At 46.1% G+C, this 15,435-nt stretch overlaps 1 protein-coding gene across 1 annotated transcript in view; it reads left to right on the top strand.

Moving 5' to 3' along the window:
* Window positions 1–13,530, top strand: part of LOC144832075 (uncharacterized) — a 64,346-nt gene extending 50,816 nt beyond the window's left edge. Inside the window, exon 3 of the mRNA XM_078689055.1 lies at window positions 11,068–13,530. Coding sequence (XP_078545181.1) covers window positions 11,068–12,083 — 1,016 coding nt within the window. The 3' untranslated portion in view covers window positions 12,084–13,530. The remainder of the gene's footprint in view (window positions 1–11,067) is intronic.
* The last annotated feature ends 1,905 nt before the right edge of the window (window positions 13,531–15,435 follow it).

The following is a 15,435-nucleotide window of genomic DNA, read 5'->3' as shown; positions in this document are numbered from 1 at the left end:
TCGGTAGCTTGAAATACTTGTTCTAGAGAACCTTGTTCTGGTGCTGGATGATGAAAAACTGACTTGCGTTCTAGGCGTAAATGGCGGTCTGGAAATCTAGATTTTCTTACATACGCTATTCTGGCGGGATTCTCGTCCTCTACCTCTTCAGTAGAAGAGTCATTCTCTTTCTCGCTTACTTGTGCTTCTTTACGTTGTTCGTGTAACTTTATTATTTCCTTACGAATTCTCTTGTACATACTCTCTATACTACTGATAGTTCTGTGTTTACCCTCGGCTATATTATCACTCCACCTTGTCAGGATTCTCATTTCGGCCGGATCTTTGGTCGGATAATCTTGTTCCCTTATTAAACAATTAATCAGAAACTTTAATAGCATGAGCTGGATCTCAGCTTTCCTTTGAGACATGGCTTCGCCAATACTTTCTGGATCATCCCCTGTACGGATGAAACGATATATTCTGTCTAGATCTTCTTTCATATTCGGTAGGGTGTCCAAATACCCGGTCACCCGTCTTACACGTATGGAATATATAACCGTACTATCATCGCCTGTGACTGGATCATAGCGGCATTCAGTAAGAGCTCGTCGGATTTCTGCAACGGACTTATATTTGGGCGTACGCTGTAACGCACGTTCATGTAACTCGACTAACGTTACACGTTGGTGTGGTGGCGGGGTACCAGGAGGACCTCCTCCTGCGGCCCCTATACTGGAATCGTCGACTGATACTCTTCGTGCTGGCAGAGTGGGAAATTGTAATGTAGGCTGGATCGGGGGTACCGTAGCAGGTACTCCGGTGTCTGGAGGAGCAGGAATGGCATGATTTACAGGGACTGGCGGAACAGGATTTGCATATTCTGGAACTGTGTCGTCCAAGTAGGACGAGATGAAAATATCAGCTGCGGTCGGTTTGTGACGTAGCTTGGTCGGAACTAATGGTGGCGGAAAATTACTGGATGCCTCCGGGGTTGCTTTTGGCAAGCCCTCGGCAAGAAGAGGATACATACCCTTAATGAGGGCATTCCTCTGTCTGTCTGACTGTTCGGTTTTAACTCGTTCACCTATCTCGATTAATTCCCTTTCTTGGGCTCTTTCTAAGGATTCTCTACTTAATTCTGACTTTCTGATTTCTTTTTCGGTTCTTTTATGAGATTCTTTGCGCCATAACTCGATGGCATCTTTCTGTGACTGTCTGGCTTTCTTTTTCCATAATGCTTCTTCTACTCGCATGATGCACTCGGCATCCCACGTACCTGATACGGGCCATCTATACTTTTCTTCTAACTGTTTGGTATACTCTACCCATAAATCTAGATATAATATGGCACTTATGCCATGCTTCTGATACATAAAATGACCTGGACTGTCCCTAGGCGGGACAGGAACTGCTTCTTCTAACAGACCTTTTCTAGTTCTTAACTGACGTAGTTTGGAAAACCACGGCATGACTGGACTGTAATCTAGACACAATACAATACACAATGAACACGATAATTACACCACTTTCATACCACGACATTAAAATACATGAAGAACATTTAAAATAACAGTTCGGACAGAATACTACCTGGAATACGGAAAACAGAATACATGAATCTTCTTGAGAACAGAACTGACTAGAACAGAAACTAGATGCACTGCTGAAACAGTACAAAACTTACCGGTCTCATAAAGAGACACGTCAGGACCCGCATCCACCGGAGTGGACACTTCGTTTTGGGATCTGTGTACCACCAAACCCCACGGACCAGAGACAATTAGATTGACCCTGTCTAGATACTCCCCAGCAACGGTACTCACCGGGCAGCAAGAACGGAAAGCCTCGGACTGGACTGGACTGCTTCGACGCCGGACGGACGAACTTCGGACTTCTGTTACGGGTGGGCCTCCGGATACCTCGGACCTTGGACTCTCGGCTTGGGCTCTGGTCGGGACTCGCCGCGTTCCTCCACCGCCTCGTCTGGATGCTGGACCGCAACCTCCGTCTCCTCCGTGGGCCTGAGGGATACTTGAAGCAGAAATATCTGCACGTGCACGGTATGGTTCCGTCACGGCTGCAGAGGATCAGGGGGCATACGTGGCTTCACCGGCGCGTGGGGAAAGGGCAAGTCCCTGTTCGGGCGCCATTATGTGGTATATAAATAAATAATACCGGATCTAGGTTTGACTGGACATAGCAATAACAGATAGCTCAATAAATAAGAGTCAAGATTCGAGGTAGTAGGAGTTTGCAGGTTTAATACAGCATAAAGGACAGGAACAGGACAACCTGCACAGGAATAGGATGGCAGAGCCCTGCAGGGGGGACAGGGAATGAGCGCGCTAACTTTAATAACAGTACACAAGCATATATACTAAAACAGTTGCATTATAATACATACAATAGGCGGAGCAGTGGGTGTGGTCAATAGCAGTCGCGAAAGATAAGGGTGAAAGTAGGTGTAACAGGAGGCGTATACATAGACATGTGATGTAAACGTAACAGAATATGTCATAAATGGGGCGGAAACATGGAGAGGGCTACCTAAGGAGCCGGGACCTCTAACCTAGTGGTGCGCGTAAACTGACAATGACGTGTTACTAGGAGAAGCTGGGGGATATGACTTCTGCGCTAGGAGCAGAGACTGAAGTCTGGAGAGTCAGGGCAACATGTACCTAAACACTATCTAGTATCTGATGTTTAGAGAACATGTTGATAGAATCCAAAAGTTATCGGGGTAAAGGCTAACAGACTCTAAGACTGGAGCATGCATTATTCTACATGTAGTGCGTGATGAAGAATATTAAATGACCATAAATACAGTATTTCTCTTACATGGAGACGTAAAGGCTAGACAATGACGGAAACTATTGATGCGATTCAGTAGCTAAGGAATGCAGAGAAGGAGGGCTGGACTGATAACTAGAATCATAACATACTCTTGGCAGACTGGCAGGCAGAGCCAGGCCGAGCCGGGCACTGTGAGGCAGGAAGTAAGTGAAGGGTCAGGAACACAGGTGGGGGCTGTATCGCTCCTCAGCGAGGGCTCAGGAGACAGGAGCTGAATCTAGTGTCCGGGCCCTTTTGAGGCCTAGAAACGGGGACTTTTCAATGAAATAACGTGCACACTGAGAAACGTGGCAACGTAACTTTTACATAGGCCTAATACTCGTAGCTTTCACGAGAACTGGAAACTGGCATACTAGAGATGGACACAACTATAATTGCGTCTTTAATCAAACATGGGGAATACATATGCATATTAATCATGCACACATAACATAAGATGGGGGACACGTAGGGACACAGAACATGGCAAAATTTACTTTTCCACAAGTGGGCTAGTATAGAATTCCGAATGTCCGAGCTCTGTCATCATGTTCTTCACATAGGTTAGCCATTTGATATTACCTACTCCCTCAAGTTTGAGGCACTCATTAATTAGTTCACGATTTAATGAGGTCTCAGGGGTGACCCAGATTTTATGCCATAATAGAATGGGCGCTGTTTTAATAATATCCAGTATATAGTGAAGCCCCAGTTCAATATGTACAAGGTAGGTAGGTGTTGATTTAGGTACAGCCAACAAATGGCGGATGAACTGGTTTTCACAATACTGAATTTTTTTAGCATTTTCCATTCCCCAGAGTCCTGAGCCATATACAGCTGTAGAAACACATTTCGCATTGTAAATATGGATCAGCTCTCTCACTGGTCTATCCCCGATTTTGGCCTCAAAATTGTTCAGTGCGCCTATGGTCCTAGAAAAAGCTAGCTGTCTAGCTGGCACAGCAGGCTGCCAACTACCTTTTCTATCAAAGTGTATACCCAGATAGGGGAATCTATCTGTGGACTCAATCCGCCTACCATCAAGAAAAATAGGGCACGGAGTCCTCTTTGTCCCTGTCCCACATGACATTATGTATGTTTTGGGAATGTTGATTTTTAAACCCCTTTCTGCCAGGTAGTTAGCGAATTTGAGAACGACTCTCTGCAGACCAATCCTGGTACGGGACATGATGGCAGCGTCATCCGCGTATAAAAATAGTGGAGTTGGTATTCCCATTGTAGTTGGATGATCGTGTTGGGACTCCCTAAGGTGTTGGCTGATCGAGTTTATGTAAAGTGTGAAGAGAAGGGGGGCAGGAATGCACCCCTGTCTCACACCCCTCTTAATGGGGAATTTTCCTGAACACTCACCCAATCTGGTGTAGCGGACCCTAGCACCTGCTCCCCTGTAAAGTTCTTTAATGAACTGAAGTATTTGGTTGTCCAAGCCCAGATCTATTAATATTTCCCATAAAAAATTGTGGTTGACGCAATCGAAGGCAGAACTCAGGTCAACAAAGGCAATGAACAGGTGCCACTTCTTGGCCTGAGTATACTTCGATATTGTCATTGCAAGATTTAAACCCTGCTCTATTGTGCCTTTCCCCGTTCTAAAACCATATTGCAAATTTGATATAATATCATTCTCCTCAGCCCATGATTGAATCCTGTGTAACACTTTTCGACCTGCTACTTTCATTAGGGCATCAAGCAATGAGATCGGGCGGTAGCAGGTAGGATCATCTCAGTTGCCCTTTTTAAATATAGGGACCACTATAGCTTCCGTCCAAGAGGGTATGAGCCACGGTAGGTGGGGAATTATCAAACTGGGTATTCGGCAGTCCCATTCCGGGATTTGCATTTTCTGGGGGGGTCGCAGTATCATAGAGGTGTGAAAAGTGATTAACCCATGTTTCCTCATCAATGGCCTGATCTATGATGTCTACATCTCTGTTTGTTAAATAAGGGGTATTGACAGTTTTCCAAAAAGCGGTGTTATCCCTGCTTTTGGAAGCATCACATAAAGCTGACCAAGCCTCCTTTTTCAGTTGATTCTTCCTATTTTTATTTTTATATATTGCTTCCTAGCTAGCCGAATCGTAAGCAAGGATCTAGGTGATGCGTGCAAAGCCCTTTTCAAAGAGGTATGTGTTTTAGTACAGCTTTTGTCAAACCAACCATGTAGTTTGTTAGAATTTAGTCGGTGTTCCTTAGTTAATAAATTCTTCATCTCGCCCTGGACTTTGATAAAGGAGCTCCCGACTTTAGCTGGTCCCTCGGTGCCTGATAAGCAGACAAGTAGGTCTGCATGACAAGCCGATTCCAGTTTTAGAAGGAAATCAACTGGATTCACCTTATCCCATTTTAACGTGTATCCGTTGGAAGCAGCTAATTTAACTGACGGGAGGTATACAGATTTCTGTTTTGGAGTCTTAGTGTGTCCTCTAAATTTTAGAGTGAAGCAAATGGGATAGTGATCACTAAAAATTAACGGAAGGGTTTCCCATGAGGAAATCAAGGTTGCGTGGGAAACTGTTAAAAGGGTAAAATCAATCGTTGAATTACATCCCCTGACGTTGAAAGTAGGGCAGAAAGGAATGGCTGGGGAACATATTTCATTGATGTAAGACAAATTAAAGTAGAATAACATACCGTTAAGGGCATTTCCGAGTATGGAATGAATAAAGTGGATGGGAGAATCCTCTTTGTGTTCGGCTAGACCGCACATGTCCGACGAACCATATGGACAGATAGTACAATTAAAATCTCCCATCCAAATAAGAACCATCTCGCCGCGTAAGTGGTCCTGAATGATAGATAGACTTTACTTTTTTTTTTACTTTATCCACATTGTTTTTAGGGATATTATTATAAACATTAACTATGGTCATGTTTTTAACATGACCGCCTCTCAAAGTCAGAATCTGATAATGCTCTGTAGATATAAACTTTAAAATTTTGATTCCTGCTGCCGTGGAAACATATACAGAAAGGCCCCCTTTATTTCTTCCTTGGATAGTTATAATGGCAGGCTTATGGAAGGTCTGATAGCCAATTATGTGTAATTCATCCGCTGCCCATGTTTCTTGGAGGCAGATTACATCGTAGTTTTGGACAACGTCTAACCAAGGTTGAAAGGAGATTTTGCTAGCTAACCCTGTGACATTCCAGGATATAAAATTTAGATTGTTTTTTCCCATCTGGGGGGTGGTAGCCACGTCAGTTTTTTCGCTTGTGTTTATCATCTGTGGGGGAGAAGGTTTCTCTGCCTCGGGAGTAAGGTCAAATCTTTGCTCTTGTGAAGATTTTTGGGGTTTGGGGATACCCAGCCCAAGTGTAAACCCTACTTCTTGGTCTTCTCCTATCCTGTTATCGGGGGATTCCTTACGAGGAAGTGCTCTCCGATTTTCATTTAAGTCAGCCGGTGGGAGTGCTGGGACCTTCAAGGTTGTTGTCTGCGCCCTGTTTTCCCCCCTATTTCAATCCTGTTCGTCAAGGGAAGTTAATGCCTCGTAGTGATTGTGTAAGGGAATAGACCAGGGCGGGATGTAAGCGGACCTCTGTGTTCTCATATAATGTTGTGGAAAGGGCCTGTCTCTATGAGTGGATCGCGGGTAATATGCCTCCTGCCTTCTATAAAACGAAGGTGTTAGAACTGGTGAAAAGAGGGTAAGATTATTCCCCGTCTTGCTGGGTAGACTGGGGAATCTCCCGGTTACTAGGGGTTGAGGATAAAAATAGCTCAGATCACGGGTGGATATGCCATCGCCGCCTCTCTCGACATACCAATCCGTGATGTGAGCTACTGCCCTCCGGTCCCTGAAGTTTACAATCAGGACATCACCCGCGATATCCTTGGGTCTATGGCCAAGTCTTCTCACAAACATGATCTCGCCATTTATGTTAGGTGGCAAGGGTCTATTGTTTATTAGCCAATGAATGGCCTTGTTTTTTAATTCCAGATAAGGTTCCCTTTTCTGTGCTGACAATTCTGGGACGCCAGTAAGGATTATGACATAGGGGGCGAAGCTGGGGGGAGATCTATGTGTGCACCCATTTTATTTAACTTTTTAGTCGACGAGTATTCCCTATTGGGAGGAATATTTAAATCTTCTGGGATTTTTGGGGAAGCCGGGTGAATAGGTGCCTTTTCGTGTCGGGTTTCGTCGATGCTTTCAATGGAGACCTGCAAAAGAAGTGCTGCAGGCGGCCGAAGGAAGAGTGTCCGGGTGGATCGAAACTGTGAAGACCAAACAAGCAACGGATAGCAGTAGTAATCAACAGTTGCCCTACCCTAATATATACACGACAGTCAAAACAAAACCTTATTTGCCAAAGTTGCCCACCTCTTAGGTCCACTGCTAAAGAACCTTAATTATACAGACAAGATAGAGAACAGAGAGGCAACAATATATAATGCAGTGCATAAATCAAGTTGTTTTCCAAAAAGGTGTTTATATATGTTCACAAAAAAAGAGTAGCGGTCCTTGAAGTTGTTGACGTTCAAAATACCATTTTGCCCTGAGGAAGCCCAATCTGGGCGAAACGCGTTGGCTGTCATCCCTGTCAAGATTTTGTTTGAAGACTGCAATAAAAATATTTGAAGAACAACTTGAAGGACCGCTACTCTTTTTTGTAAACATATATGAACACCTTTTTGGAAAACAACTTGATTTATGCACTGCATTATATATTGTTGCCTCTCTGTTCTCTATCATATTGAAACTGTGAAAAACCTGAAAGCAGAGGGGACAGAGTCTGGGTCACTTGCCAGTGACCAGGATGGAACCAGGTGATGTTGCGATGCAAACAGGTGAAGAGGTGAAGCTTGTCTCTGCAGCCACGAGGACCAGGAGACGTCGATGATGACCAGGAGCTGGATTTAAGCTGTCCCACAAAGGATCTAGTTGACTGCTGTGTCGGTATCCGGATTGGACCCAACAAGCCTTGGCCACCGCAACCCACGCAGGAAGTGAAGATTGGCTTCAGGTCAGACCAGCAAGATCTGAGGCGCTTCTCTGTTGGAGGGAAGCTGGAGCAAGCCCAGAGCAACCAGGCAAGCATTGAAAATTCAAAGGTTCATCTTCAGGGGGCGTACTAGCCAACAGGCTAGCAACCGGGAAGACGCGTCGAGCTGAAATGCAGTAGCAGGCCCCACGCGGCACTCATAAAGTGAGGACGGCTGAGCTCTGGTGCAAATGATGCTCAGGTCTGGGGCTTCGCTTACCCCAATGCACAATTGCGAGGGTGCCTCAGTCGTTGCACAGTTAGCAAAGTGCAGGTATTCCAGGATAACCAGTCTCACGTCTCTCGTGTCCGCCACGGGTCTCAGCTTTGCTGTGGATGTTGATCAAAGTCGGAGAAGTCTGGAAGTCCAGTCTCTGAGTCGCTGAGTCGTCGGGTTCCCACTGGAGCGTCGACAAAGCAAACCGGCAAGTTACTGGTGGTGCCTGTTTGAACAGGATGGTCACTCCTTGACCACAAGGGAGATCTTCTTCAGTCTTCTAGTCCGCATAGAATGTCGAAGTCCAAGAGTTCTGTATCATAGTTTCTTTCAAGAGTAATATATTGTCTCTAGACACAGCTCCTAACTTAATACTAAACTAAGGGGCTGGATTACTTGCTAGGTCCCTCCTATGGGTGGAACCTGGGAAGGGGGTAGTTACACTCCATTCCCTTTGTCCAGTTTCGTGGCAGAGCTGGGGCTGGGGTTCCCTAGCAACTGGTTTGTACCGGGCTTTGCATAGAGCACCTGGTGTGCCCCAGGCAGTGTCTGGAAAAACATCTTTCCATTCAACCCACCCTGCTCCAATACACTACTGGCTGTCTGGGGAGGTGCTAGCACCTCCCTCGACAGGAAACCTATTGTCCAGGCCTCCCTTGCTGAGTTTCGCCCAGCTGCAGGAGGTCAGACTCGTGTCTGTGGCAGCAGCATCCATTTTGTGATGCTAAGGCTCTGTTTAACTTTAACCGGGTAAAGCAGTAACCAACATGTCTTCTCCCTCTAGAAGGGTGGAATGCTACCCCCGCCGCCGGAATTGGCGGGGGGGGGGGCTAGTATTCCAAAGCGCTTGACACCTTACACGACATGTTTTGAGCAAGCCAAACCAAAGTTAGCACTTAACCGCGAGGATTATAATGCCCTTAAGAGTATATGGTATGGCTATATCATCGAACAGCTATAAGGACATGGTTCCAAAAGCTGCAGAAGTGCTCAGCTTATGCCAGAGCACCCTCTCACATAAAACCAAGCACTCTGCCGGCCTCCAGGATTGTCGAGGCCTGCCATAGGAGTGACTTATAGGTGCATATGTGGACTATATATAAGGTTAGATAGAGGAATACTATATCTAAGTAAGGAGTGATTACACCACCTTACCCAAGCTGAGTGAACAGCCTGTGGTGTCAGTTTGGATGGCCAGCCAGGGGTGGCATAATACATGCTGCAGCCCCTGGTAGGCTTGGATGCACCTCTGCCCTTGGTCCCTATGGTACACTATACAGGGGCTCACAGAGGTGACCCAATACCCAATCAGGTTTGTACCTAAAGTACATGGTATCAATTTAGAGAGAGAACAGCTGGACTGTGGGTCTGATTAGCAGGCCCAGAGCCACACTAAAGTCGAAAAACCAGTAAATCACAGCAAAAAGTGGGGGTGACCATAGGAAGCAGACCCTACTCTTCTACAGAGCCCATTTTACAAGGGCTAGCATGTCGCCATTGCTCCCTTCTGCACAAGGTAAAACTTTGTGCATTACAGAACAGTGCATCATGGGCCTACAGTGCAGCGCTCTGACCAGGGGAGTGCCTTTGTGCATTCTAGGGAAGTGCTCCATGTTTTACAAACTAGCATGTGGTGAGCGTTTTTCAATAGCGAGAACAGCGTTGTTTCACCTGGAGGCATTACCAGAGAAACAAACAGATCTTTGAGCCAGCATGCTCACTGCAGCTGAATTGTATTGTGAACCTCATCCCCGGAGTCTGGCAAGATATCTCCACCATCAGATGCCACCAAGAACAAACTAGTGTCGCCGCTCTGGTCGTGAGACTCGAGGGGCAGCCCCCTGAAGACTTGCTCTGAGGTGGTACAGTGCTGCGCCTAAGGCTGCAGAGCTACAGGAGCTGCACAAAGCCTTCGAGGCAGGCCTTTCGACGACACGTTGTTCAGTAAAATGCGGCGGGCCAGCATTCTGAGGCTCATTCCAGCCAGCCTCGTCCTGGGGTTTTAACGTGTATACTGCACGAAGCTCTCAACGTCGGGTCTCACTCCCGAGACATGACAAATTTGTTAGCAAGTTACAGATGCCCTGAGGACAGTGACGCTGCACCCACAAAGGTACTGTAAGGCGGGTTGGGCCGCCCTGCTCTCCTTCACGGGTGGCTTAGTTTCCCTTGGGCAAAGAGACGAGATTCAAGCGGCCCCGGCGGGCTCTAAATTCGCAAGAGCGTGAGGGGCATTTCTTGTTCAGCATTGTCTCTGCTCTGGAGATGACCTCATGAATGGTGCAGGCCCGTCCGTGGAGGAGAACTGCTGGAAGATTCAAGCGCAATTACTGTTTAGCGTTTAGTAGGTGCTCCTGCGCCGTACGTTTGGTTTCTAAATGCAATCACTTCAACCACGTTCACTACAGTTACCGTATGAAGTGTAATAGGAGCGCAGGTGCGCTGTGACCTATGTTTTCATAGTAATGTGTGTTTTTCTCTGTCAAACCTGCATTATTTGCACTAACGGTGTGATTTAAGTCATTTTGGTCTTGTTTGATGTACAATATAGAATCTATTTTTACTTAATCCTGTGTGGATTCCCTTTTGTGGTTTACTCACTGTGTTGCTGCACAAGTGTGTTGCACAAATGCTCTGCACATTGTCTCTTTAAACTAGCCTGACTGCTCTGCGCCAAGCTACCAGAGGGTGAGCGCAGGTTATCTCAGGTGTATCTGGCTTACAGTGACTAGAGTGGTGGATACTGCCTGGCTTAGGTGCCTACCCTAGCCAACCAGAAACTCCATGTCCAACAGTGGCTCTTGTGAATCACTTGATTTCCCAGCATCCTCCTGCTGCAGGACCAGGTCACCACACTTTGTGTAGGAGGACTAGCCTCCATTTGTGTCTCAAAGGGAAGTGTGACTCTTTTTCTTAGAACATACATGTTTTTCCCTGAATTGTAACTTCACTTCTCCATATTATAACAATGCAGCTTTTTCAAGAAATATTTTCTTCATGTAATTTTCAATGTTTTTTCTATTTTTCAGAACAACAATCACATCTAGAAAGTATGAATGAGAAAGAAAGCCATAAAGGTTCCGGAGGAAAGATTAATGTTACTGAAAATATCTACTTAAAGAAACGGCGCGGAATGCACATGAGGGAGAGATGCTTTGCTTGTAATGTGTGTGACAAAGGATTTATCAAAGAGACACTTCTTGTGAGGCACAAAAAAAGACACACCAGCCTCAGGCCATTTCCCTGCGAAACGTGTAAAAAGTATTTCACTCACAAGGCAACTTTTTTACAGCATCAAAGAACACACACTGGAGAGCGGCCTTATCACTGCACTCTGTGTTCCAAGCGCTTTGCTAATAAGAAAGGCCTTGTACAGCATCAAAGCGTACACACAGGAGAGAGGCTTCATCAAAGTGTACACACAGGAGAGAGGCCTCATCAAAGCGTACACACAGGAGAGAGGCCTTATCACTGCTCTGTATGTGCCAAGAGCTTCACTCAAACGAAAATTCTTCATGACCATCAACGCATACACACAGGAGAAAAGCCTTTTTGCTGCACCTTGTGTGAGAAGAGCTTCAATCGAAAGACAACTCTACTAAAGCACAAACTAATACACACCGGAGAGAGACCGTATCACTGCACTATGTGTGAGAAGAGCTTCAATCAAAAGGCAAATCTACTAAAGCACCAACTAATACACACCGGAGAGAGACCTTATCACTGCACTGTGTGTTTAAAGAGCTTTTCTCAAAAGGGAGACCTCGTACGGCATCAAAGTGTACACACAGGAGAGAGACTTCATCATTGCACTGTGTGTTCAAAGAGCTTTTCCCGTAAGTCGACCCTTGTACTGCATCAAAGAACACACACCGGAGAGAAGCCTTACCACTGCACTGTGTGTTCCAAAACCTTTCCTCAGAAGGCAACCCTTGTACTGCATCAAAGAGCACACACAGGAGAGCGGCCTTATCACTGCACTCTGTGTTCCAAGCGCTTTGCTGATAAGGGATCCCTTGTACGGCATCAAAGCGTACACACATGAGAGAAGCCTTTTCACTACACTGTGTGCGAGAAGAGCTTAACTCAAAAGTTAAGTCTCGTAACACCAAACACACAGGAGAGAAACCTTATCTCTGCAAAGTGTCTTCCAAACGCTATTCTCAGAAAGAAAGGCCACGTACGGCATCAAAGTGCACACACAGGAAAGAAGCCTTATCACTGGACCGTGTGTGAGAAGAGCTTCACTGGTAAGGCACATATGCAACGGCACCAAATAATACACATTAAACTGACCCCTATCACTGCACAGTTTATGCCAGGAACTTCACTCAAAACGAACGTTTCTACAACACCAATAAATACAAACTAGATCCATTTTCACTGTAACAATCTTATGTCCTGCTTACCCCAAAGTAAGTTTTACTGGAATGTTGTAATTTAGCGTGGGCTTAGAGTCAAAAATGCCTAATGGCCAGTGTTCCCTGTAGGGTACGTGCATTTAGTGTAATAACCCTGAGTGCGCAAACTCCGTTGCGAAGCGCAAACACTTCACACATCACTGAGGCACCATTTGCAGCTTTTGCTTTTCAAAAGCGAGCAGCGTGAAGGAGCACAGAGAGCAGATCCTGGGCCTAGCAACATACCACAGTGTAAGAGGGAGAAAGTTGCAGCGTGCCTATTAAACTGCAGGTATCGGGTTGCCGAGGGTCACAAGTTGTGCAGCATCTTTCTTCTTCGCATGCCGTTTGCTGCACTAGTTTCTGAGCGAGGCTGCAGGGCTTTACAGGCAGCAGTGGCTGTCCGGGCATGATCCGCGCCTTGCAGATTAATTTATTTTAAAAGGCACTAATTAGCATTGTTCGGTATTTAAGGGCATGATGTACGGCATACTGATGTTTAAGTCCCAGCTAAAAGAGTTCAAAGTCAAGCACTCGGTGCATAATAGTAAGCCTGTGCTAAACTTATTTAGAGAAGTCATTTCTGACCCTGCCGCAAGCATGCCAAGTCATATGTGCCCCCAGTGAGGCAGCATCATTCAGATGAGTCATTTTCCCGGCCTAGACCTGGGCTCTGTAATTGCAGCTCTGGTCACCTGTGAAGCATGATTGAGAGCAGCCATACAAGAATGTAAGGAGACTATGATCGGTAACCAATCACATCCTCGTGTTATTTCTTTATAAATGTGCTGAGCGTTTCTCACTGCTAGTTGATTCTATTGTACAAACCGAATATAGGATCCATTCACCACCTTTCTCACGAATTACATGAGGGCACAGCCGCAACGCTCTCACACGGTCTTACAAAACACACACTAAACTACTACTTACACGTCACAACAGCTTTGAGCTCACAGCTAGGGCTCTCAGCACAGCCCCCTATTCACAGATGCCAAAGTCCCTACTCGCCTCTCGGAACGGACTTGCGTCCATCTTCAGCCCAGGTGCTGCTCGCTCTTTGTGGTGTGTGATTACCGTTGGAGCTGCAGAAAGAAACGTGGGCTCTTTTCCCTTCCCATCATACCTTTTACCACATATGTTTAAGAGTTAATAGTTGAACTGTGGTTATTGCAGATGTATGTAGACATCTTTTCCTCAATAAATCCTGCTGTATCTTTCATTTCAATGGGTTCGAGTCAGCATTCTGTGCATTTAAGATACCCTCCTATAAGGCTCACATTTATTTTTGTGTCGCTCTGTAAGCTCTACAGCGCTCAGGCTTCGGTAGTGAAGAGTGCTGCCGCAACCAACTGCAAATCAGCTAACCCACTGAGCAGCCCCTTATCTATGAGTGCCGCCAGGTATAACTTGATTTACCTCTTGTAAGGAGTAAGTACTGTGTCCAGACTGATTTTTTGTAATTTGTTTTTTTTTCATCCCAGCCCTTTTTTTCTTTCCTCATTCGAAGAATACAAAATAAAACAAGACTTAGGGCAGGATGTTCTAGCATCAGGGGCACCGATTTTGATTCTCTCTGAGTCTCAATTTGGAAATCTGAATTCCTAATGTATGAAACTCTTTTGAGTTTCATTAGTGATTGCTTGCGAGTAACAAATAGACCTACCTCATGCATATTAGTGAGGTAGGTCGCAAGTGCAGTAGGTCGCAATTTGAGACCCATTAGGAATCACAACATTCACAGAGATGGCAGCCTGCTGAGGTCAGCAGACCACCATGTCTATGATTGGTTTTTAATAAAGCAGTCTGTTTTTTTTTTTTATGCAGCCCATTTTCCTTATAGGATAATGGGATGCATTTAAAAAGAAAGAAAATAATCTTTTTTGTGAAATTTTTTAAGAGTAGATAGTGGGGTCCATGGGACAGCTGCCTGCTCTTAAAAATATTTGTTTTCCATTCCAGTAGTGTGCGACCTATGGACCCTTACTTAAATATGGCTCCCTCGAGCCTTCGAGCTGACGAGCTCAGGTTACGCACCTACGCGCCGGGAGAGGTACCAGACCTGATAACACTTGGCAGCCTGCACAGCAATCCCCGGAAAACTACCTACACTATGCTGATGAAGGACAATAATCCTGAAACACCGGTGTCCAGAGTTGGCCTGCAACTTTGCCTTTTACACTTCGTAACTTTTGAAAAGCGCACCCGCTTTTTAGAAACTGCATTTACCGTGATGCTCTTGGGGTATACCCGCTGGTTGGTGGAGTAGTGTGCGACCTATGGACCCTTACTTAAATATGTCTCCCTCGAGCCTTCGAGCTGACGAGCTCAGGTTACGCACCTACGCGCCGGGAGAGGTGCCAGACCTGATAACACTTGGCAGCCTGCACAGCAAACCCCAGAAAACTACCTACACTCTGCTGATGAAGGACAATAATCCTGAAACACAGGTGTCCAGTGTTGGCCTGCAACTTTGCCTTTTACACTTCGGAACTTTTGAAAAGCGCACCGGCTTTTAAGAAGCTGCATTTACCGTGATGCTCTTGGGGTATACCCGCTGGTTGGTGGAGTAGTGTGCGACCTATGGACCCTTACTTAAATATGACACCCTCGAGCCTTCGAGCTGACGAGCTCAGGTCACGCACCTACGTGCCGGGAGAGGTACCAGACCTGATAACACTTGGCAGCCTGCACAGCATACCCCGGAAAACTACCTACACTCTGCTGATGAAGGACAATAATCCTGAAACACCGGTGTCCAGAGTTGGCCTGCAACTTTGCCTTTTACACTTAGGAACTTTTGAAAAGCGCACCCACTTTTAACCCCTCCCGTGCTGGTGACGGAACCACTCCGTCATCAGCTGCGGTCGCGCTGTGCTGATGACAGAGCGGTTCCGTTACGGCCCGCTCGGAGCGCCTGCTCGGCGCGGATTCCGCGCCTGCACTGAGCGTTCCATTGAGCGGGCGGGGCCGTGACGGAACCGCTCCGTCATGAGCACA

This window comes from Lissotriton helveticus, chromosome 1_1 (assembly GCF_964261635.1).
Source record: "Lissotriton helveticus chromosome 1_1, aLisHel1.1, whole genome shotgun sequence".
NCBI classification, from domain to species: domain Eukaryota; kingdom Metazoa; phylum Chordata; class Amphibia; order Caudata; family Salamandridae; genus Lissotriton; species Lissotriton helveticus.
Note: the sequence above shows the minus strand (reverse complement) of the source record. Positions and strands in the feature narration are given on the sequence as shown.